Genomic DNA, 25,066 nt, shown 5'->3' on the forward strand with positions numbered 1-25,066 from the left:
TTTGTTCTTTAAAGAACGAGCTTGTGCAGATGGAAATGTGAGAGTGGAGTTGAGAGTGTCTGTGCACTGCAGAAAGCTGAAGTTACTGCTCCTGGAACATCAAAAGCACAGCTACAGTGCAAATTCATATTATTAGGAACTGTGCAGTCCACAAAGGGACCAAGCACACCGAGTTAAATATTAAGCCCTCACCCAGGGAAATGACAGCAGCTTTGCCACAGGTTAGAAGTAAGATTTTGTGTTGTGCTCTGAGATTTTCCCCAGTGAGCGCAGCTGGGGGCAGGGACAGGGAGGAGGGGCAGCACCTCCTGTTTCAGGTGTGCTGGACCAGTCTCCAGACTGAAACCAAGCAGGCACTGGGGTCTCCATGGAGGTGTGCCTGGATGCTCCACAGCAGGCCATGTGCTGGAGCCTCCATCCTGACATTCACTGAGGGGGCTCCTCTGGTCCCTGCCAGCCTCCTGGGGGGGAGTTTGCAAGCAAGAGAGCAGCTGCACAGCACTTGGAGCAGCCTCATGCTGTGCTGGCTCTGGAGTAACCCTCCCCATCTCCTGCCTGCCTGCTTGCTGCTGACTCTCAGCAGGCAGCTCTTCTGCTCCTCCATAGCTCAGCTCTCGCTCTCCCACGTTGTCCTCAGCTCAGTTCCCTTAGGCACAACTGGCCAGCCCTCAATGGGAGAGCTCCAGCTCCGTGGCACACTGGGGGAAAGAGACACTGAGATGTTTGACACTGTGATACACAACAAACAGGACAGTCATTTTTCATAGCTACGATGCATATCAGGATAGGCAAAGTAATCCAACTTTTATAAACAAGCCCATATTCTACAAAACCCAGACATGCTCTCATGCACAAGAAAATGCCCTGAATTATGAATGTCTGCCATTTTGCAAGAACTATTCCTTGCTTTTAATTTTTTCCTTGAAAACGTAATCAATTAAATTTTTTTTTCACTTTTTTTTTTTTTCAGTGAGAAAATTGCCATTTTTAGTCAGTGGAAATTATTTGACTACATCAATGATTAATAGGTTTAATGTAATAGCTGCAATGGAAATTTAGAAAGCAAACAAGCCAAACAGAGCTGAATGGATTTGGTATAATGATTTCATTAGGGATTTTTAAAAGTTTGCTTTATACTTGCAGTTATGTTGTCAGAAAGAATTGGCTGAATTCAGTCAAAATGGTTTGTTCTTTGTCTGTCCGTGGTCACCATAGCTACCATTTCAATCTGTTAACATATGTGGTATTATTTTGTTCCTTTCTCTTAAACTCTGTTCACAGATGCCGTCAAGATTTCCCTTTGTACATATCTGATCAGTTCATGCCAGCTTTGGCTCCATGCCTTTCCAGGGGAGAGCCTCCACCATCAGGACAAGGTGGTTCAGCCCTTGGCGCAGCGATGGAGACAGGATTAGAAGCTGGGCTGGGGATGGCTCCTACTCCACTAAGGCATGGGATCTGTGAGAATTACCTTGGGAAGACATTGTCAGAGGTGTGCCTTTTTCTGGAGAGGTGGGTATTGCCTGGATGTGCTGTGGCAGCTCCTTGGCTGCCATAAATCAGTATAAATGCATTCATTTTAGTGGAGGTGTCGTGTCTGCTGTAGTCAGGCCCTGTGATGTTGCTCATTACACAGGTTTTGGGTAAGGAGCCAAGAGATGAAGGGAGGCACGGCTACAACATTTTAAATAAATAAGTAATAAGACTGTACAGCCTCTGTTCTTTTGCTTTTTCCAGTCTTAGAAAAGGTTCAGGTTGCCACTGAGGATGGAGGTATATCCACTCTATGCTATGGAGGGGACTGGAATATTTAGTGGAGATCAGATTATCCATTTTTCGCATTTTAATTGGCATTGAGTGAGGAAAAAAAAAATCAGGTGTCTCTATTGCTGAATGTGAAGGTGATTGAGATGGCTTCATTTTCTTTCCAGCTGTGAAGCAGGCAGGTAAATATATTGATGTATGGATGCAGTACAGTTTACAGTGAAGCTGTAAGAGAAATCAGTCTGAAAAATACACAATTTCCTTTCCACAAAGCACTCACAGACAGTAAAGTTAAGGTGAGTCTGTATATTTATATTTTTAAGAGCATAAAAGCATTTGTTTAAAGCTCTGTGGCTCTGATTTTTCAGAGCCACTGAGCACCCTGCTCTCTGGTTTCTTTTAACTGGAGATGTAGGTTTTCAGCATTTCTGGCAGCCAGGCCCCCTTTACTAATGCCTGCAGAGAGTAGCTGGAGAAAGTGTGAGAAACATTATTGTAATGAGGGGCTAATTCTGCCTCTCCTTCCTGCCTCAGTGCAGATGAAAGAGTGCCTGCAAGTCCTGTTATGTGCACAGGAAAAGGGAATTCTGATTACTGGCTCTGGCTCCCCAGGGGCAGGGATGATCTCCTAGCACAACTCACAGTAAGTCACATCTGCATTTCCAGTATAAGGCCCCTTTTTAAGGACTCCTAGTTTAGCTATAAAAATTCACTTAGCATGCATGAATAGAAACCAAATTGACAAGATAGACCATAACTGCTCTGAAAGGGCCATTAGTTCCTGTCGTATGAAAAATCCACATTTTTAAAAAGCAAGTATTATTCACATTTGCACAACAGGCTGTAACTGTTCTTTCTAAGTCATTATAGACTGTATAGAAATAATAATTTTCAAAATCACTATTGATACCACAGGCACAGAAACAGCAGGAGACAGATGTCTTTGCTTGATATTAATCCAGAGCCTTCCAGTGCCACTGAACAGGATGGGATCAGTTTAAACCTTTGATTTACACCCATGTAACTGAGAAGAGGAAGACCACAGAATAAAGATTTGGTCTGATATCTGAGTTTGGTGCAACATTTCTGGTGTCATCAGAGGGATCCCAGAGGGGCAGTGGCTGTAAGAGGGTACCAATGAAAAACCATCCATCTCCTGTGCTCAGTGCTGCTGGGCAGGGAAAATGAATCTGTATTTGGTGTGTTCCATGTTTAATAAGGGGAAAGCTTGAGGCAGATAGGAATGTAGCTTTTATTAGTTTTGTTTTTGTTTTTGTTTTTGTTTTTTAATTGTGATTTTAAGAGGTACTAGGTCATGGCTTTTGTTTGAAAATTGTTTCTTTTGGTTCATGATTAGTGGCTCACTTGACACCAAACAGAGAAGTTCCACTGATTTTTTAAAATTTCTTTTCTGGGTTTTCATGTGTTGAGTGTTTTCTTTAGACAAATACCAGTAAGGAACTAACCTGTATTTCTCTCTCCTTCCTCTGAGATCACTAGCATTTGACATTTCCAGATTATATTTAGGCTGAATGAAGAGAAAGTGTACAATCAAAAGCTGGCACTAGAGTCCTGTTGAGCTGTGCTGCCTTAGGGATGCGTTCACAGGAGCTGGGCCTGAGCCTTCTACTGGTTTTACAACAAAGGGAATTTCCAGAGATTTCAGCAGAACAATTCCCACATACAATGAATAAGGTGATTTTCTTCACTCTCACGTGAATGTATGGACATACCAACCTGCACATTTTTACTCTGTTACAACAGTTTGCTTGGACCTATGACAACTATGAGTTTTGAAGGGAGTTTCAGATTAATTCTAATAGTTCCCTTTCCCCTGGGAATATCAGTGCTCAGAGGCCCTGTAGGACAGCCCTGGCTGTGTTTCCCTAGAATCCCCTGTGTCATGGGAAGAGATTGGGTCATGGGAAGAGATTGGCTGAGTGGTGGAGTAAAGGGGGCTGTGTTGGCAGAAAGCCAATGCAGGGATTTTTTGGTATGATTTCAGGAGTAAGCAGCTGCCTCTCAGCTGGACTTCCCCATTGCTGGGATTACCAGGATAGCAGCAAGACACATGGAGGACTCCCAGGGAGGCAGGGGACCACCTGGCTGAGGGACTTTGCTGTGCTCAGAGCCCGGGGCACCAGCATCTCTGTGGGAGGGTGCAGGGAGAGGCTGCCTGACATGGGGCAAAGGTGGGACACCTCTCTCTGGGCAGTCTTTTCTGCTCCCACCCTGGACTGCAGTGACATGGGCCACTGGAAAGCTGCCACCATGGAGGGGCTGGCATAGAGGAGTTTTCCTGCTGCATCCATGTGCTGTTTCTCATAGTTTGTTATCCTTGACATAGCAGAGTCCTTCAAAGGTAATGCCACAGTACTGCACGAGCTCCTGGGGAGAACTTCTTCCCTCACTCAGTTTAAAAAAAAAAAAAAAAAAAAAAAAAGGTTGATTTAAACACTGAGATGCAAAGGATTGTATTCCTTGCAAAGCTCTTACAATGGGTATCTGCTGTTAAAGCTCAATCCTTGCCCACTACGTCTTGCAACAGAGAGCTCTCCGAAGGGATTGTGTGCATTTCTTGTTCAAAATCTCCTGTGAGAAGAATTATGTTATTTGATTCTCAGACACCCTAAAAATGATGGCAGCTGTCCCCTGCAATTCCATCTCCCTTCACAGACTAGCACTGCTCACTGGCTGCCCCAGAGACAAGTGAAATGGAAGTCTATAAAAAGAGAGTGGCATATTCCCAGGTTAAGTGCTGTGTTAACTGCAATCATCCCTACGATTAAGTGGCTCCCTAAAAGGAAATTTTTTCCCCCATATGTTTTTTTAAGGAGTGATGAATCTCTTCACACAGTGTGTTTCTCATCAGATATGGAGATTAACTTAAGCACAGAACTGAGTGAAACAAACCCATCAGCTATCTGAGGCTTTCTGCTCTGATTTTGCTGCATGCCTCATCCTCAGGGAGGGGAAGATGCCTGTCCCACCTCACTCAAGGTTTGTTTTTTGGGAGAAGGCACCAGCTATGGAGGGGTTAATACCACCAGGGCCTGTCTCACCTCCCCTCACTGCTGTGATTTCCCATTTTCCTCCTGAGCTCTTCGCCAGGGCTGATGAGAGGTGCAGGGTGGGGGACAAAGAGGGGCTGCCTGCTCTGGGTGCTGCCTGCCCAGGGTGCCCAGCCCTGGAGCACTGCTGGCTGGGCAGTGGGGCACCTGAGGGGCAACAGGGCTCCTCAACAGCTTCAAGTTTAATTCACTGAGAAGAGCTCCCAGGAGGAAAGGGAGGAAGTGGAGTCCTGTCAAGGAAACATAGGGTGGGCAGGGAAAGCTGTATGCCCCTGCCAAAAAGGAGCCAAAACTCTGCAAAGGGCGTGGTCACAGTAGCATGTACAGATGGGTGACTCCTGCTCCCATCAGCTTCACAAGCTGTGAAATATCTCCTAGCACAAATGCTGAAAAACCCACTGGGGGCTGCGTCCACGCTTTGCTGGAGACAGGGAGTTTTCTGCAGCTCTGCCCAGATTGTCCTGTGCCCTTGTCCACTGCTCTCCTGGCATCACCAGCCCCTGCCTGTGCAGGATTTCAGTCTCATCCTCTCCTTCCTCCCAGGTCTTCTCTAGTGGCTCCCCTCTGGGCCATCCTGGAGCCCTGCTCCAGGCCAGGACAGTGTTTCCTCCTCAGCTGCAGTGGCTCCCCTGCTCCTGCCATGCTCGCCCTGCAGCTGCCAGCAGCCCTTTCCTGCCTCCCACTGCTGATCCAGCCCCAGTTCTGCACCCTCTCACTCCCACCACAGTTTCCCCCCTTGATTTTTTCCGCTGGCCTCCCACTCACTACAGGATATGAGCCATTCTCTCCAGTGGGAAATAAAAGTTTGGATTAAAATTTACTATATAATTCCTTCTCTAAAAGCAACTTTTAGGCTGAAAGGCTCCAAGGACAAATTTCCAAAGGCCCGCAAGAGATTTAGGGACAGATTTGAAAAGTCTTTTAGTCACATTAAAATGAAATTAGATTCCCCTTGGGTTTTTTTTTTTCAGCAAAAGGAGGTGCTTTTGAAACTTGCATATCATGCCTGTTTATGTCTTTTAGGCACATAAATGCTTCCAGAGATTTGAGGGTTGAACACCCAAGTCCCCCTGAAACCTAAGAGAACCTGGCATCATGTCACGTGCATTCCTTCCAAATTCCAGCCAAAATTGTTGTCAAACTTGGAGCACCAAGTTCTAAAGTAAGAGATAATAATCCTGATTTCCTCTTTCCATTTGCAGGCAGCTTAGCACCAGGGGAAAGAAAACAACCCATAGTGTTGACTGTATAAACATCTTGTTCAAAGGACAACATTTTCCTGATTAATAGCCTCTCAGCATTAAAAACAGTCAGTCTAGAATGTGATTAATTGTCCTTTTACTACTGGTAACCAGCTACATGTATATACATACATACATACATATATACTTGTGTAAACACACAGGAACATTCTCACTGGGGTAAGCATTTTTAGTGCATCTGTTTTCAAGGAAAATACATTAGGAAGGAGGTGAGAGAGCTGCTTCCTACAATTCCAGCTAATGGAAAGGGTTTTAACTCTCCTAACCCTTTGTGGCAAGAGCTAGCAGCCCCAAGGACACACTTAAGCATTGCTGTCCTGGGAAAAGGCTTGAAACACTCACCTGGCCAGGAAGAAGGCCAAAAATGAGGCAGAAGACACTCATCTTTTCATCTAGGGAATAAAAGTTGCTCAGTTGTTGGGCATCCTGGCTGCATTTCTACTTCATCTGTATTTTATTTGTGGGACTCACAGGTTAATGACAATAAGAAAAGTTTTCCTTTAAAAATTGGCAAGGAGAGGTGCTTTTCCCTTAACAAAGAGAAACAAATTTCAAGAAATTTTTTAATATGACAGTCCTGGCTGGTCCAACCTGTTAGGCCACAGTATATGCACAACAGTGACACTGTCTTCATAAGGAAGAGACTTTTTTTTCCACTCCTTTTGCTCTAATATCTAAACAGGTGAGCAGGTTAACCACTACATTACAGTGTTGTCCAGAAGTTGCAGCCAAGCTCAGGTGCAAGGAAGATACAATCCCTGCTTTACATAACTGAGTCTGCTGCAGATCATACACAAAATTCCTCTTGAGGAGCCTGAGCAGGACATACAGGTGTGTGCAGTCATGTGTGGGATCCTGGCCTGATGTGTCTAAATGAAGTTTTGATCCAGGTAAACAAACAGGTAAACTCTGTACCTACCAGAGGCTCCCTTTGTGCTCAAAGGGTTTCCTCCCCATCTGTCCCACTTTGCAGAACTTAAAAATAATGAAGTGTTAACACAGGTTTTCTCCAGAGCAAGTGCTGTGACCCAGAGGATAATTTGTTGCTTTTTTGGCATTAGAGGCTGCATAAAGTGTATTCACTGTTGCTGCTAAAAAATAAAACACAATTCTGTATTTTGTGTACAGTGTTTGTGTACACACTTGCCTACACTCTTCAAAGAGTTTTCTTTATGGCCAGAAAACAATTTTTCAAAGTTTCCTTCAAGAACAACACCAAAATCTGTTGTGCTGTTTTGGGACACTCCCAAAAATTCAGGCTTTTAGCTTAAGCATAAAGAAACCCAACACCACTGTTCAGAAAGCAGAAACAAACAGGAAGAATTTTCTCAATGGTTCGAAACAAAAAGCTCCATCAGCATCAGAGATGTTATATTCAGGGCTCATGAATTTCTGCAGAATGGCTGGAAAATGAAGAGCAGCCCTGCTGTGGATGAAGAGGGTGTTGTTGGCCTGGGACAACAGCTGTGACAGGTGCAGACGGGCTGTGACGGTGACAACGCTGAGACTTCCTGCTCTGGGACACACACACACACACACATGCACAGGGCGCATACAGGGCACACACATGCACACACAGGGCACACACATGCACAGGGCGCGCACACACACACACATACATGCACAGGGCGCACACAGGGCACACAGGGCGCGCACATACACATGCACAGGGCACACACACACAGGGCACACACACACACACGGCACACACACACAGGGCACACGCACAGGGCGCACACACACACACAAAGGACACACAAAGGACACACATGCACGGGGCACACACAGGGCGCACACACACACAGACACATACACACACAGACACACATGCACAGGGCACACACACACATACACAGGGCACACACACACACAAACACACATGCACAGAGCACACACACAGCCCTTGGCAGCCAGGGGAGAGGCACGGCCCCGCTGCTGCTCCTGGGCACCTGCTTATCGCCTTGTCCTGGGGCCAAGGAACAGCCTGGCAGGAGGGCAGGAGGGGCAGAGCGTGCCCGGCTGGCCTGGGGCATGGCTCGGGCAGGGCTGGCATCACTCGTGGCACTGTGGGAGCTCCCTGGAGAGCAGGGATTGTGCTGCTTCCCAGCCCATGGGACAGGATGGAGCTGCTGACCCCGCTGCGGGAGGGGCTGCGGGGCAGGCTCGGGACAGGCACATTGCGGAGAAGGGCCCGCAGTAAAGGTTGTCTCAACAGTTCACGTGAGGGAAATTGTGTTGTAAATAATTGAGATGACTGACTTAAGATTTTAATCCTGGGGCCTAAGTGGGTAATGGCCATGAAGAGAGGAGGGAGGGAGGAAGAGGAAGTGAAAGAAGACCAAAATTAGGCCCAGATTTGCAAAACTGTGCACACGTGTGTCTCAGCCTAAGCTGTACACACGTTTCCAAATGTCATCTGTGGTCTCAGGTTCAAGTTCAAGCTCAGGTTCAGGTATGTTTCAGCCTAAATCTTGGGTGAACCTTTTTTTTTTCCCTCTTCAGTACTGGGACCTTCAAAGCTCATCTTAAAATGAAAGATCAGATGTTCCCTTCCTGCCCTTGCATTTCTGGAGTAGAAATCCTCGAATACAGAGGAGAAGGATAATGAACACTCAGCCATGTTTGCATTCCTGTCTATCATGAAAATGTATTCTCTACTACAGAACTAATACACTTTGCAATGGGAAATATTTGTGGCTGTCAGTGCTGGCGTTTAAGAGCATCACTAATTACTCCCCTAATTTAGAACTGGTATTTTCAAAGAATGTGGGATCAAGAGCTACCATAATAAATTTTAGTTTTGTGAGCTAGAAAAAAGTTCTTTTTATATGTGTACTTATTTTTCTGTAGTGAAAATAAGCTTATTTTTTCAGAGGTAAATAACTGGGGTGAATAAATACTCACAGGTACATGCATGTGTAAACAAAGGAAACTGACTGCATATCAGTATGTACACACAACACACATACCGAGTGAAGATGGGAAAGGAGATACTGTAAAGACCACAGTATGCTGAAGCAAACTACCACACACCTCAACAAGGTATTTCTTTTCTTAATTTTAATGGAGAGAAATAGTGCGTGAATATTAAAGACCCTTTCCAAACTACTCCCTGGAAGTGAAATAAATTTGATAATCTTAGGCACAAAATAGAGAAGGAAGGGTAAGGCCAGGCTGGAGACGATGGCTCTCCCCCGGCAGCTCTTTCCCCCTCCCCCTGTGCAAATGCTCTTGGATTAAAATGGCAGAGGGAGGCGGGGAGTGGCTGGGGACAGTTTGGCTGATACGAGATAACCGCTGCTAGTCAAATGGCACTTTTAATTGCTCGGGCCAATAAAAAAAAAAACTTGCTACAGAAGTTAATTTGAATGAAAATAGCAGACACACCCCACAAGCTGCTTTCCATGACCGTGCATTGTGCTGCCTCAGCCTGATGTACAGTTCGAGTCGCAAATAACAGCGTGCGGTCTGGACACCCTTCGGTTGCCCACTTTGGCTTTGGCGGGGCTGGACTCCCCCTTTCCCCCCAGCAGTTCTCCCCCACGCCGTGCGGGTTTTCCCGACAGGAGCCTCGTGTGCCGAGGGAAGGGAACGCGGCGCCGCCGCCGCTTTTGTTCCGCAGCTCGCCCCGCAGCCGGGTCACGGCGGGGAAGGCACGGAGCGTGGGACGCGGCCGCCCCCCGGGAGGGCTCGGGGCCGGCTCCCCCTCGGGGCCGCGTGGGGCGCGGGATCCGCTGGGCCCCGAGCGCGGACCCCGGCTCGGCACCAGGAGCCGAGGGGGAGCCACGGAGTTACTTGGGCGGACCCGGGGCGGCGCCCGGGGCGAGGGCGAAGGCGGCTCCACGGGCACCGTGCCGTGCCCCCTGCGGGCGGCTCTGCCCCGGGGGCGGCTGGCAGCACCCGGCTGACGGGGCAGCACCGCGGACCCGTCCGTGCGGTGCCGCTCCCCGGCTGGATGCCGTCGCTGCCCCGGCTCTCTCCGACCCCGGCGCTGTCCCGCACTCTCGGCGCAGCTTCGGTCGGGCCGCCCCCCCTGCTCTCCTCAGGCCACTCCTGGCCGCCGGGACCCCCATCCCCTCGTGGGACTCTGGCCGCTGCTGCCGGCGGGAGCCGTCCCGGGCAGAACAAGCACAGACCCCAACACTGCCGGTCTCAGCTCCCCGCGGGCAACTGAGCTTTGTATGGAATCTCATTCAAACTACGCCGTAACCTTCCGCCACGGGAGAGGCGGTGGGGGGGGGGGGGGGGGGCAAAGTAGTCCCTCGCCACGCTCCTCCCGGGTCCGAGTTCCCGGCGGGGCGGTGGAACCGGGGCCGAGCAGGGGGAGCGGCCGGGGAGGGGCTCCCCGGCGGGGGGTGCGGCCCCGCCTCCCGCTCCGCTCGCAGCCGAGGAGCGCGGAGCAGAGGTATCGCTGGGCGGAGAGATCGCGGAGAGATCGCGGAGCCCGCACACACACGGCCCGCGGTCCGCCTCCACCGCGCCCAGCGAACGGAAGCGCCGGGCCGCCGCGATGGACAGGCGGCGCCGGCCAATGGGCGGGCGGGATGGCCTCCCAAAATGTAGGTTTGGCCAATGGGAAGGGGCAGGAGCGGGGGGAGGCGGGGCTGGCCGCGGGCAGCAGCGCAGGTTGAGCGGAGTCCCAGCGCAGGGCTGGGATGAGCCTCAAAGTTCGGGGCGATCGCGGTGGGGGATGTAGCAGCGCCGCCACCGCCGCGCACCGGCCCGGCCCGCCCCGGCTCCCGCCCGCCCTTGGCGCCTCCCACAGCCCCCCCCCCCGCAGTTTTTAAACTCTGATCTTCTCCCCCCTCCCTTCCCTTCTTCTCCACACCCCCCCTCCCCTTCCTCCCCTAAATGCCAGCCATGATCGAGAAGGGCCCGGAGGTCTCGGGGAAACGGCGGGGCAGGAACCAGAACGCCGCCGGGGCGAATAATAACAACAACGGCGGCAGCAAAAGTTTATCCGCCGCCCCCAACGGCAACAGCAGCGTGAACTCCTGGGAGGAGGGGAGCTCGGGTTCGTCCAGCGATGAGGAGCACGGTGAGGAGCGGGTGCGGGGTGCGTTTTTTGGGGGGGTTGGTTATAGGGGCCGCTCGGGCCCACGCGGGTAACGCTTCTCCCTCTGCCTCCCTCAGCTGGCGGCGGAATGAGGGTCGGGCCGCAGTACCAGGCGGTGGTCCCTGATTTCGACCCCGGTAAGTCTTTATTATGTTTTAAGGGGGGCAACTCCTCCCCCTCATCCAGCGCTTTGGACCCTCCGCCCCGCGATGAGTGGGGTACGACCCCCCCCCCTCCCCCCGGGTTCCGCTCATCGGGTCCAAAAATAATGTGCCCCTAATTGCACTCTCAAACAGCCAGAGCAAGAACAAGGACCCCCCCTTCCTCCCCCCTTCCCCAGCGCACACGGTTGATAAAAGAAGTCTCGATGCTTTCCAGAGGGCGCTTTGCAGGCAGGGAGGAACAGGGAAGCTGGCAGGGCTGGAGGAGGCAGGAGATGGCAGTTGGGTGGGTTTTTTTTCTTCTTCTTCTTCTTTCTTTCTTTTTCCTTTTTTTCCTTTTGTTCGGGTTTTTTTTGGTCTGTTTTTCTTTCTTTCTTTTTTTTTTGTTCCATCCTCTCGTGAACTCGTGTTTCTGGGGTTTCAGTGATAGGGGTGGAACTAAAAGACATCAAGTTATAATTATAATTTTTTTCGAAGGTATTTAGAAGTGACTTAGGTCTGTGTTTTAATTTTCTCTCTTCCTAAGAAGCAGTTTGCCTCTGTCCTCCAAAAAAAAAAATTGTTTCACGTTCCAGCTATTCTGCTTCGGTTCTTTGTAAGCTAATTTAAAGTGGTATGGAAGCAAATTTTGAGCAAACAAAGGAATTGGAGCTGTGCTGAAAGGCAGGTGCTGGAAGCACGGTGGTACTGATGTATCTCCGTGTATTGAAAGACAGGCTGTTGACCTCTTTAGTTTGAAATCTAAGCTTTTTTTCTTTTTTGGTATTGTTCCTTTGTAAGTGGAGGTTGTAGCTAGTGAAAACCCTCCTTCTGTCTGGAGATCCTAGCGTTTGGAGTTGTCCCTTTGCCCAGCCCAAACTTAATTGAATCCTCCGCACCTCTCGCACTAAAACAAAAAGAATGGTGTGGAAAGCCACAGTGTCTCCTTATCGAATAATCCTGAGAGTTACTGTTGTGTGGACTCAGGAAAAAGATTTATCGTGGGTCATCCTCAGACTGTGCACTAATGCTGGATGCCTTTTTTATTATTAAATATAAATGTCCGTTCCTAACTGTTAAGATCTCAGGGTGGGGGGGAGGGCAAAGAGGATTTTTTTTTTTTCTTAAGTTCACTATCACTTGTATTCATTTACAGAATAATTTTTCCCCACTCCTTCCCCCCTTCGTCTTCTTGACAAAATAAGATACAAGGGAGGTCCATTTCTTGGTTGACCAGGAGGAAAAAGGGGGCGGACAGGGGGAGGAGGAGGAGGGAGGGGGAGGAAGGGGGAGCTGTGAGCTAGGCAGCAGTTGACACTGGTTTTCAATCTGTAGGTCAAACGCAGCGTTTCTGTAGCACACAACGTGCATCACACTGACTTATCAGCCACCTATCACAACAATACTTGGGCTTTATGGTCACCCTGGTGAATTATGCTCTTTTGGGCAATTCATTTATTGAACATAATCGGTGGAGGGGGGGAAATATTGTGAGCTGCTTCCTCTCTGTTGTGTATTCAGATGTACATTGTTCTGGTTTAAACTTACAGACATACAGTGACCTATACAAAGGTTATTGCTTTTTGTGCTGTGTGGAGTGGAAGGGAGGGGGAAGTGTGTGACCTGAAGAAATAATTTTTTTTCTGAGTAATCTGTACCTTAAGATGGGATCAGCAGGTGATTGTGTTTGAGTTCACAGTGTACAGCAAGCTCATAGTAGGCTCACCCAAAGTAAATGATCAGTTTTCTGATGACCTGAATGGACATCAGATCCTCCTTTACTGGCCTCTGGGTGGTTTTTTTCTGTTTCTGAAAAGTAAATCTTTTAGTTATGGAGTTTGGAGTGAACTTTTATCTGCTTGTGTATGGAAGAGTTTGTTTCCTGTGTTGTGGAATTACCCAGGAGTCATTTTGCAATGCCACGTTGTTGCCTGATTTTTGTCATCTCTTCTTGGTCCTAAAGGCTAAAAGCTACATTCAGTTCATTTGTTATGTCTCTTTTGTTTCCCTCTTTAAGAAAGAAAACCCTAAATAAGCCAAAAATGCTGCACTTAGACCTTTTGACTAAAACTGTTAAGTTGTCCTGTCTATGAAACAGTGTTATCAGAGTGCACAGATGCTGTGTCTGTTTCTCACTAAAAGTTTTAGTGATTGGTTTACCAAAAGATCCTAAAGCTTGAAAGTTATTTATTGTTGAGTTGTGGAGGCTTTTTACCTTCTAGCTGGCTGGCAAAATGTGGAGTGCTGGTGCTGCTCTGACTGTGCTGAGGGGCAAATCACACAGACCAGGCCTTGTGTGTGTTTCTTTTTTTAATCTTAATGTTCAGTTATACCTTTGGCTGAGGTATATCTGTAACTGCTTATTCTTACATCAGCATTTTACGTGGGAGTTCCTCTGTCCCCATGCAGAGGGGCAGAGAAAGCATTTCATTTTGTTTCACTTCTCAGCCACATGGGAGCTGCTGCAAAGAGCAGTGAAATTAGGAAAGCTTTGAAAGATCTGAAATCTTTTTCTGTGCAGCTGCAGGAGAAAAGAGAGCTAGAGCAAGGCAGTGGTGGGATGTTAATCTCGGTATCATGAGTTAAATAGACAGAGAAGAGCAAAAAACTATTGCATGGTATGGTCTGTAAATGAAGAGAGTGTTCTCAGTGGCTGCCTAAGTTTAGAAAGGGAAGGGACTTCATCATCTTCTTGTTGGCATGGGGAAGGATAGAAAGTTCTTGTCTCTCCCTTGCTTTACCAGAGTATGAGGAAAAGGGTTAACAAAGCTGCTGCTTTGTTTTTCCTTCATCCTTGAAAGAAAATGACAGTTCCAGAAACCAGAAAATGACAAGTTCACATTCTGAATTAAAATACCTTGGTGTAAGTGTAAGTTTAAAATATTCCTTGTGGCTGAAAAGTGCTGTGGTGGTGGCCAAGGAAGGCCTGATGTGATTCTTTGACTGTAAAAATGCTTGTGGCTGGAATCCTCTGTAGGAGGTGGTTCTCACTCACAGCTCCTTTAGAAAGTCTCTTTACAGTGGCAAGGCCTATTCCATCAGCTGGCAGAGCCTGTAGGTTCTTTACCAAAGTTAATGTTGCCATCCTTTTGACCTATCCTAATCTTCCCATATTTTGGGAAAGTATGTTGTCACTACCTTGATCCTGCTTCTTTCATTATCTCAAAAACTTACAGCTTTATTATTGTTGTATAATAATACAGTACTTACACCTTTATTGCTATTTGTATAATAAGAGTAGCTGTACAGTAAAGGCAAGTCTTTTGCAGAGGCAATGTGTGTATTAAACAAATTCAGCTTGGGAAAAGAATAGGTGAAACTTCTTGGGCTGAAACTCCTGTGCCAGAGCTCACTAGACTCAGTAAAACTTGCACTTCACCTGTGTTTCACTGTTCAGCCTTGAGTTCACAGATAGGATGTGAAAAATTGCACAACTGCTATTGTGTCTGCTATTTCTTCTCTTATTAGAGCTCAGAATCAATTATTTGCCAGCCCAAAATTCTTTGTGTTAAACAAACGCTGATATTAGTAGGTCAGCATTTCTTGTGAGTTCTGAAACAGACACGGAAGATTTTGAAGAGGCAAACTGTTATGGTTCTCTCAATCCATACAAATGAAACCCACATGTCCTGTTAATGGAAAAATTCAGTGGAAGGAAACATTGCATATCCTAAAGCTAAATAAAAATCTTTCATATGGGGAAGCACTGATATTGTACTTGACTGTTTTATTTGTCGCTTATTAATTTATGCTATCGGAACACTGAAAATAGGAGGAAGAGAACATTAGTGAGCACTTTAACACAGCCAATGAATTTCACTAATGATTAAAGCTTCCATAATTTTGAGTGTTAAAGAACTCCCTGAAGAGAACAGTTACTCCCAAATTTTGACTTGTGTTGAAGGCAGATGAACTTTTTTTTTGTCCTTTGTAGCACTACAACTTTAGATTTCCTTATTTGTTGCAATGGCAGTAAAAATACAAGCCACATCTTGTATCTTTGGAGATTGGTTGTGCTGATCATCTTTGGAAAGCAGCTTCTGGAGCTCTTTTCAGTAGAAACAGATGAGGAAAAGCAGGTCTGACTCAGAGCATCTTGTGGAAATGCAAGTTTGGGATGTATGTCAGCTGTGAGACTTCAGTCCCTTGCTTGCAGGTTTGCTGTCTTCCCAGTTTTTTGGTTTTGTACTGTAACAGTAAAAATGGTAAAGGGAAATGCACCTGTAGTGCTTCCACCCCTCAGTTCAGAAAAACCTATTGGAAGGTGTTCAGTGCCAGAATGTCGCTAATCCTTGAGGAGCTTGTTCTCTGGTCCACACTGTAGCTGCACCCTGTGTGCTCCTGCACAAACACTTGGTATTCCCAGAGTGACCAAGACAGTTGTTTCAGCATTGCCAAGAAATTAAAAGGAAAAAAAGTAAGGACCCAGCAACTTCTTTCATTCACTATAGTGAGAAACCTTGTCAGTGTTGTGATCAAACAACCAAGATAGTCACTGCTGTCATATATCTGGAGTGCCTGATCACTGTGTGGAAGTGGTGGCATGGCCATGTCCTAGGGGAGGAAGCTAGTACATCCATCCCACTCTGGCTGTTAAAATGTGCCTACTCTCTGCCTATTTAGGTTCAAAGATTGAAAGTGTAATATTGGGACAGCCCCTGGGTGTCTGATTCCCCTAGAACTGTTGTATTTCTCTGGTGGTTGTAAAGGCCATGTTTTATTAGGTTGTATCATCAGCTACTTCATGGGGTTCTGGGCAGAGGCACCTATTGCCCTACAGAGCCAGGACTGTAACCTTTTAACAAGAGGCTATTATAAGCCCCTTATGACTTACACTTGACAAATCCAGCTCCCAGTCTACTTTTTCTGGTTCTTTCTTTGCAGCTAGTCCTGTGTCTTGCAGTCTTAATAGTTTGCAAGTAGTGTGAGTTCCCAGTGGGTGTGGAAAAAATGGTGTTTTGCTGAATGGACTCATCAGAAAAGGCATGAGAAAAAAAGATTGCTTTTTAGGTGAGACTTTGGGAGCTCCATCTAAGCAAGTGGAAAATTCAAAACCAAACTCTTGAAACTGGAAATACTGGTATGCTGGAGAGCTATCTCATCTCTTGAAATGACTGTGCCTTAAACTCAACAGGCAGGAACTCAGCACAACAGTTCCTTTGGAAAAGAAGGAAGAGTTAAGAGGGTGTTTGATCTAATCAGAAATACCAAACCATAATGTACCAGTGCCCAGGGTGTTTGGACTGACAGAGGCTGCCTGGTGTCTTGGTAAACCACACACACCTTGGGTCCTTCACTGCTGTTTGAGGAGATGTGCATCATGCCCAACAAGAGTGTGTTTTCAGAATTAGGTGGTGGAAAATTCAGGTACTGGAAAATTTAAACTCTGATGGGAGAAGAGGAGCTTTTCCCCCTAGCTGTAGTCTGCTCAGTGCCATACTTCCTCACGGGCTATATTTGTCTTGCCGTCCTTCTCAGAGGTCACAGCCTCTGTGAATGTGCTCTAGTGCAGAGCAGATGAAAAGGTCCTCGACCTCAAGCTGCTCCACCAGAAACTGTTGCCAAACCCTTGGGTTTTTGTTTCAGTACTGCAGGAATTTGGGTACAGTCAAAGGGTCAGGCTGGTGTCCAGCAGCCCTGGGGAAGGGAGAAGATGACTCCTGCCATCTCCTTACTGGGATGGCAACTCTGCTGGTGTGTGGGAGATTCTGTCTCATCTCTTTCTGTCACTGGTACGTACTGCTGCTGCAGTCTCCAGGGCAGGAAAGGCTGCAGTCCTGCTGCTACAGAGTGAAGCTGACTTGTAGATGCTGACGCTTTAGCTTATCCTCTGTTTCTAAAATCCACCCTGGGGGAAAAGGTGAGTAGGGCTCAAGTTGGAAACTTTGTTATCCATACCTCTGGTACCTCAGCAGGAGTACAGCTGTTGATTTGGTGCCATATCTTTTCCACCTGTGGGCTGCTTGCCTGAAGAGAGACTGTTTTTGAGCCTCCATGGCCCAGAATCAGCTTTCACCCAGCCTGTTCTCTCATCCTGTGAAGGGGTGCAGAGGCTCTAGAGGTGAGCACAGCTCCCACTCAGACATGTTTCAAGGCACGGCTTTGGAGCTTTCTCATTATTCAAGCAGCACTGAGAACATCCTTCTCAAACCTTAATGCTGTTGTAAACAAACAAATCTCGGTGTAGCCAAAGCCTGTGGCTTCCTTCCCTGCCTGGCACATGCAGTGTTTGTATGTGGAGGTAATAGCTGTCTCATGTACTGACAAATGTATTAATGGCTGGACTGGAATTAATGCTAGGTAGAGCGACTGCTTTGTTCTTCATAGCTGGTTCCTGCTGCTTAATGAGGTGCTCTTAAAACTCTTGTTTTCAGTCCTAGTTAGGTCTGTGACTTGGCCAAGTGAAGGCTTAGAGCTCCCTGTGATTAGTCATTATAATTAGCTCGGAAATCTTTGCCTCTGTGATCAAGGCACACTCTGTAATGCGGCTTACAGTGGGCTCTAGCCCTGTCACATACCTGCAGAGGAGTGTGGATGACAGTGCTCTGCTGGACTTATGTATGTATTTAACTGTGTTGTAACTTCAATATGCAATTCCTAAGATGTGCCAGGAAGGTAAATCTGAGGTAACTGCCTCCTCAGAAACTTGTGGTTAGTGCTAGGACCTGCTTCCCTTGGACAGAGCAATTTCTGGTTGTGGTTCTGGTTCTGCTTGCCTTACCCATGCCAAGTGTAAGGTAGGATTGAAACATGGTGACTAGCAGCTGAGTGTAGAGAGTAAATAAAAAACAAGAACTTAGGGCTAGGTGGAGTATGCCCCTTTCCTTGGAAGTCTGTACCTCTTTCTGCCCTGGGTGACCTTGTCTTTTGAGCCTTAGGCTTGGCAGTGTAACAAGATGAGCAATCCCACATTAGGTGTTTAAACTTGAAAGAGCAGTTTGAAATTCAGCTCTTGAAATACAGAGTTGATTTGTAAGCTAAACTTGATCTTAAAAAGCGTTTTTTAAGGAATGCTTGATTAAGTGTCTGTTTCTTTAAAATTTCAAGGCTTTAATTTATTGTTCCATATGTGAGTTTTGATGACTTTGTGCTTTCTGAAAGTGCAAGAGGATGTGTTCAGCCTTAGTGAAGGCAGTGAAAGTTTCTCCAGCATACTGAAGAATTGAGATGCTTTTGTGCTCCTCACATGGTTTTGAAATGTAACTGATTGTGATGAGCAGTGGCTTTAAGCATTGTAGGTGTCAAACTCAGTACATTTTCTGTATTCTCATGTAAGATTTTGGGATTAAACCAGAGAGTTTAACCTACCTTTCCAAGTATCTTCAAAAATTCAGCTTTATGCAGCAGCTTGCTCTTTTAACTTCATAAAGGAAGTATTGGTAAATGTTGCCTCTCTGGGGGGAGGAGGCTGCAGTAGTGTGATAAAATTGCAAAAATCCCCTCTTGTGAAGCAATTCTAGTCTGTTCTCTCCCCCTCAGCCCTGTCCCTCTATTGTGCAGGTATGTTTAGGGGACATCAATAGGGTCTCATAGGTACTCTCTGTGTGTGACTAGGTGTGTCTCTGGAAAAATACCCCTGCCCTTTTAGGGGCAGGAGTTTCAGGTTGTGAGTTTTTGTCCTTAGAGTTATTTAACCTTTCTTGCTTCCTCCCCTAACTCTGTGCTCTGCACCTGGATGGATTTCACAAATACTGACCTGAGAGAGCTTGCTTTTGCAGTGCAGTTGTCTAATTAGGGGAGTAGCCACATGGCTGTCTATTGCAGCTTTTCAGTTCTGCTCTCTGTAGCTATCTGGGATAACCTGCCATGATAGCTTGTGCATATACTTTTAGATGACTGGATGTTTTATCAGGTTGGTTTATCAGGTTTTAGTTCATAGAGAGACTTTGATTTGAAAGCTTGGTATTGATAATAATTACTAGTGTACATGACCTTGAATTGGTGTCCTTCTAGACTCTGTAACCCTAATGTGAAAGAAAGCACAGCATAACAAATGTGTAATCGTAGTTGTGGCTTCTGGGTTCAGAAATCTCTAAGGAATTTGGATAAACAAGGCTTGCATGCAGAGGTACAGTGCCTGTTGGTCCCTAGAGAGGGTACAGAGAGATTCCAGTTCTACACAGGGCTTGGGGATGGATAAGGACTAAGAAAAACCTCCCTTGAGTAGGAAATCACCTTCTGTCTGGAAGAACTGAATTGACAGGACTGGGAAGATTTGGTCTATGTAACAGGACTATTTTTGTAGCAATTCTTTACATGCAGCTTGCATTGAAATGCAAGGAGATTTTTTTCTCTTTGCTCTGAACTTCCCACCTTCTTTGGGTGTCTAACTCGTCCCCTGTTCTCATCAGTAACACTGGTTTGAGTTTTGGCCCTGTGTAAAAGGTGATGGGGGGATTTTTCTCCTCCCAGCCTGTGTTGAGAGCCCACTGCCCCATGCAGCAGGTGCTGTTGGCTGGAGTTGTGCAGTTCTGCATTTAGGTTGCTAACAGCTGTGTGAGAAGCTAAAAGTGTCACATCTGTAACCCAAGCTTTTTTGTTCTAAAGAATGTAAAATGTTCAGTGATAGCAGTGTGTGCATCTATTCCTTTGGCTGATGTCTCTCTGTCCTTAGGAGGGAGCTGGTGTAGGTGCTTCTGGGAGGAGTAAAGGACTCTGAAGGCAGGCAGGCATACCAGGTGTAGCATTTGTACTTTCTCAGTATTGTTTTCTGTCTGGGAATCTTAAAGATGTCCCTCCTGGGACCCTTATGCTGATTTGTGCAGCTGCTACCACACTGTTCATGACAGTAGCCATGGGAACACAAGTAGGATGATACAAGTTTAAAACTCTAACTTGTTGCTAGGCAGACCCAGCTCAATGTGTGGATTAAGTAGTCTTAACAACAACAAAAAAATCCACTCCAGATATTCTGCCACTTCTGTGGAGGAACATAACTGGGCTCACCCCTAACTTTGGGTCTTTGTTTGGGCTGGCAGAATGAAGCCAGCCCCAGAAGAGTCCCCTGACACCAGCCAACCTTGGGGGAAACCCCTCTTACATCTGAATCATGAGTAGGTGGTGGCTGGGGGGGAGGCAGTTTCAGCAGGTAGGTTTTGACACAACCTTTTGTAAAAAACCAACTGCTGTGAAGTAAAGACATGTGCCTCCCAATGCAAAACCTTTGTGCCACTCAGTCTAAAAGTTTTAGCCTGCATTAAAATAGGTACTGCTACAAGTGACATACACTCTAAACAAAGGTCATGGGCTTAAAATATCACAAGATCACTTTTAAACTCTGCCTGTAAAAATTAAAATTATGACTAAAGCAAGGTAAACACTTTCAAAAATTGCACTGCTTTTGCACATTGTTAGCATATGTGCTGCATGATCTGGTGTAGACCTTTTAACTTGTTGATAAGTTGTTCTGTCCCAAGCTTGTGTTTTGGCATTTTGTGTTCAAGAAACAAGGGCAGCCTGTTTCCTCAAGTTATTTTCATTGTCAACGTGTGACAAAGGATGTGTGGCACTTTATGGGGCCCAGAGGGAACTGGAGACCCAAACTTTCAGAGAGGGATAGCCCCTATATGCTACTTGAGGGCTGAGCTCCAGCATGTCTTTGTCCCTGCAGCTGTTGGCTTCCTGTATCACAGCAGTAATTAGTTATGCTCTGGCCACTGGTTTAAATGGATCTTTTTTATTTTATAAGCATTTGCTCTGCAGTAACTGTCATTCCTGTTGGAATAAGGCCATTTATAGAGATGCTCCCAATTACCACCTGCTCTTTTTCTTTCTTAGCAAAATACACTCTTACCTAATTTAACCTCCCACAGCAATTGCTTTGAAGTTGTTTTCTCATTGCATCTTGGCTCACTGCTATACCTTTTCTTACTGACCACCCTAACAAACTGCAGTTGTCCTTGTTTGTCCTTCCATAAATTACCTGCTTCTGGGGAGGAAGCCTACCTGCTTAATTTGCCCCAAACACTTCTGTAGTCAACTCTTACAAGGAAAGATTTCTTTCCTTTAGTATGTCTCAGCCCTTTTCTTTGTTTCCTGAGTGCTGGTTGTGATTCTCCAACTTTCATTAGAGTTTTACTACAGTTTACAGATTCTCTCCACCCACTTACTAACCCAGCCCTGCTTGGATTTCTGTGCTCTTCTCTGTGCTCCTGAGTCCTCTTTCTTGGTACTTTGTTCATCCAAGAGAGACAGCCAGGTCTGATCTTCGTTGTAGTTGTGTTGTTCCCTCAGGCTGGAAGAGAGTGTTCGTGATTTTTATTTTATTATAATTTTGCTCTGTAAGAGAGGAAAATATATCAGAAATCTGTCTCTTAACTTCTTTTCTAACTTGCTTGTCTCTCTGGACATAGTATCTGCCTGCTTTTCAAGCATTTGTGTAGCAGTGACGTTTTTGCCTTTTCAGGCTCCTTGAGGCTTTTGTTTCATCACTGAAGAATTTCTGCCTCAGCTTCTCCTGTGGAAGCCACTTGTTCTTGTAGGAGCCAATGTTCCCCCCCACTTTAGCTGGTGGACATTTGTCACTTTGGCCAGTCATGTCACTCCTCTGAACTGTTGTGCTGTGAGCAAACCCATGTGTGAGAAAGGTGAGAGAGCTGATCTTCCCTTCAGCCAGGGCTGCCCTGGGACTGCCTCAGTGCTTGGCTGGAGCCCTGAGCTGGCCCTGCCTGCTGAGCACTGAATTGCTGAGAGCAGCTCTGAAGTCTGTCCTGTGAATTTGGAGGGAGAGGGGAGGTCTCCTTGCCTGTTGTGTGAATACAGCAAAGCCTGAGGTTGCTGGCTGACTCAAATCTGCAGGCAGGGAGGACATGCAGGAGTTCTCTCTTGGCTGTAGTCTCAGCCTCGGGCTCATTGCTGCGTGTGCTGAGGGGAGGCTCAGAGGGTGCAGCTGGATCTCAGCTGAAGTTCTCAGCACCTCTCTTCTGCTGCTCAGTTTTATGCAGGTATCAGATAACTTGGGAGAGAGGCTTGCTGGTGGGAATTTGGTGGTGGAAGGATGATTTTTCAGAGCTGTCCTCTGGATTTCAGCCCAAGAGCTGAGTTGCTTGGCAAATAATTTCTTCCTGTGTGTACTGGCTCTGAGAAGTGGGTCTGCTCTCTGGGAAACTGCTGCATTGTGCTCTAGCTCTTTCTATATTTTGGATGGGTTTTTAGTCCTCTTGTTTTGGTTTTTAAGACAATTCTCCCCCAAGATTTGCCTGGATTGTGAGTCCATGGGATCAGTTTCTTTTCTTGGACAGTTTCAGGTGAAACAGCAAGCTGTCCTCCACACACAAGTCAGGTGCAGTCCTTGTGGTGCAAACAGGGAAGGCACAAATCCAGCCATTCTGCCAGCAGGCTGAAAATTTGGCAAGGGTTTAGGAGTGTATTTGTAGATTTGGGTGAAAAATTACTTTTTCTACTGGAGCAGATGCAAAGATCACTGGAGTTGGGAGGTCTTGCAGTTTTGGAGATCTGGTGCAGCTTGTGACTGGGGAACATCAGTGTACTGGTACAGAGTGGAGATGGCAATCTGAAACTGACCACTGCTGGTTTGAAAGGATGGATGGAGATTGGGAAAACATTTATAAATGCTAAAGCTGTTTAAAGTGTGTGTGTGAGTAGTTATGTTAGGCAGATTCATGTTGTTTATTGTATTCATCTTGCTGAAGTTATTTTGAAGGATGGAGGAAAAATAAAGCCAGAACTTCTTGAACCCCTAATAATATTTTTAGAGATCATAAAAGCAAATAAATGAGCTTTTGGAGAGTTAGACTTAGATGCAGTCCTTGTTGCTCAGACACTTGCTGGGCAGGGGAGTGTTCGATGCCCTTTTACCTGAGCCCTTGTGAAAGAGGCTCTGGGAGCCCACACTGGCTCCTCTGGGAGCAGCCACCTCCAGCTCAGTTTGGTGGAATGCTGTCCTGTCTGATTACCACTCCCTTCACTGTGTTGCCCACAGCAGTACCTCTGTCACAGCAGCCACGTCCTTCAGCTGGAGAGAAGGAAACCACTGGGTGCAGGAGTGGTGCTTGTGCAATGATTTTAGGGTCTGCTGGGTGAGGGGGTGTGAGGAGATGTGATGGGGTAGGAGACATTGTTTGTATATTAATATAGTCAGTGGATTTAATTTATGCAGCCAGGACTGGGACAAAGCTTGGAGCAGGTGCGCACCCAGAGCTTGCTTAAGTTGGATAGATGCCTGCTGAAATGTTTGTCAAACATGAGAATAAAAGGAAAAAAAAAAGTTGTATTTAACCTTTTTTTGATGATGCATTTTTAAAATAGCTTATGTTTCTAAAGTCAGCAGCAGTTACAACCAGGGTTTGAAAAATGGACTTGGCACTTGCAAGCCACAGTGGGAAACACCTGTGCTGCAATATGCCCTGCAGCAGGAAGGGCTGCCAGGGTCGGGTGCTGCTGCTTACCCTGGTGCTTGTTGGCTCTTGCAGCAGGGCTCTCCTTGTGTGCTAGGATTGTCTTTGCACTCTTACTGCTGCCCTGCTCTTAGTCGTTCATCAGTAGACATAATTTGGCTTGATATCTGTATTTCACTGCTGTAAAAGTGATTCTCAGCCTCTGGAGTAGAAAAGAATGAATCTAGTTCCTCTTAGCTCAGTTTTACCCCAGTAAAACTATGGCATGCAGTTGAGGCACTGAAGCTGCATCCAAACTAAGGAAGACACTACTGCACTAATGTGCTAATTTTATACTCTTACTTGGCAGGTTGCCTTTGTAATCAAAGGGTTGGAAATTTTTCAGTTTGAACAAAATGTTCTAAGTAGCTGTGCTCTAGGTGGAAACAGATTTGATATGGGATACTGCCTTCAAAAGAAATTCATCTTTCCATATCTTTCTGGGCATAATCATTCTAACTAAAATTCACTTTTGTGACGAAGTGAAGCTGTAGCCAAGATCTGAGTAGGGCTTACCCTGGAGTTTCCTTTGCAGAGGTGTATTTCATCAGTCTCTGCATCTCATGGGAATGGAGGGAAGGGGTTGTTTTCAGGAAGTACCTGGAAATTATAGGAATGACAGTTGTAGTGAGTTTCAGCAAAACAATTCTGTTGCATGTCATTTTTTCCCTGTTTGATTAATAACTGTTGTATGGGCTTGATAGAGAACTTGGTCAAAATACAAAAGCATTTTTAAGCAAGTTTGAAAGAGAACATCCTGGTAAGTTGTACAGTCCCTGATACATGGAGATTATGCAGTAGGGAATAAATACCTGATTCTCATCAATAGTGTAAAAGTAATTAAAAGCATATTTTGATGCCCTTGGGTTTTTTGCCCTTTGTTTTAGGGAATCAGTGACCACTGACTAGAGAACGTATGTATCCAGGTTTACTTTTTCCAACAAAAATGTCCACAAGAATAGAACAGTCACAGAGCAGTCACATATTTCTAAAGTGGTTTGAAATGAAATGCTAACTCAGAGGCCATGTTTATGTTACTGGAAAGCTTAAATCAAACGGCAGAATTGCTTTCAGGCTGTATGAAATGTGTCTTTCTGTTGCCTTTGATTTTTTTTTTAAGTTACTTCCAGTGTTCATGATTTTCATACAGAAATTTCAATGCACTGTTTTCTAATGAGCCTAAAATTCCTCCTCCTGCAATACTGTAATGAGAGCTCACTGCTAAACTTCATTGCTTTGAGTTTGAGATGAAACAAAACTCTGTGTGCCATATGTTAAAAGGACAAGCTGACTTGACAACAACAATGTGTTTTATCTTCTGCATTTTGGCAAGATTTTGTAGTCCTGGAGGGCAACTGTAGGGAGAGAGAAATCAGTG

The 25,066-nt window shown here is 46.1% G+C and overlaps 1 protein-coding gene and 1 long non-coding RNA gene across 3 annotated transcripts in view; both read left to right on the forward strand.

The window, feature by feature from the left end:
• The window catches only part of LOC143694420 (uncharacterized), a 45,953-nt gene extending 43,119 nt beyond the window's left edge, over window positions 1-2,834 (forward strand). Inside the window, exons 4-5 of the long non-coding RNA XR_013182899.1 lie at window positions 1,282-1,512; window positions 1,932-2,834. This is a non-coding gene — a long non-coding RNA (uncharacterized LOC143694420). The remainder of the gene's footprint in view (window positions 1-1,281; window positions 1,513-1,931) is intronic.
• Window positions 2,835-10,508: 7,674 nt separating this feature from the next.
• RCOR1 (REST corepressor 1) overlaps window positions 10,509-25,066 on the forward strand; it is an 82,433-nt gene continuing 67,875 nt past the window's right edge. The window contains exons 1-3 of one of the 2 annotated variants that reach the window (XM_077180721.1): window positions 10,509-10,656; window positions 10,956-11,135; window positions 11,231-11,290. In XM_077180721.1, coding sequence (XP_077036836.1) covers window positions 10,608-10,656; window positions 10,956-11,135; window positions 11,231-11,290 — 289 coding nt within the window. In that variant the 5' untranslated portion in view covers window positions 10,509-10,607. Of the gene's footprint in view, window positions 10,657-10,692; window positions 11,136-11,230; window positions 11,291-25,066 lie in introns of those variants that run through there. The other variant, XM_054634759.2, reaches the window with a different exon arrangement.

The sequence above is a fragment of the Agelaius phoeniceus genome, chromosome 6, assembly GCF_051311805.1.
Source record: "Agelaius phoeniceus isolate bAgePho1 chromosome 6, bAgePho1.hap1, whole genome shotgun sequence".
Lineage (NCBI taxonomy): Eukaryota > Metazoa > Chordata > Aves > Passeriformes > Icteridae > Agelaius > Agelaius phoeniceus.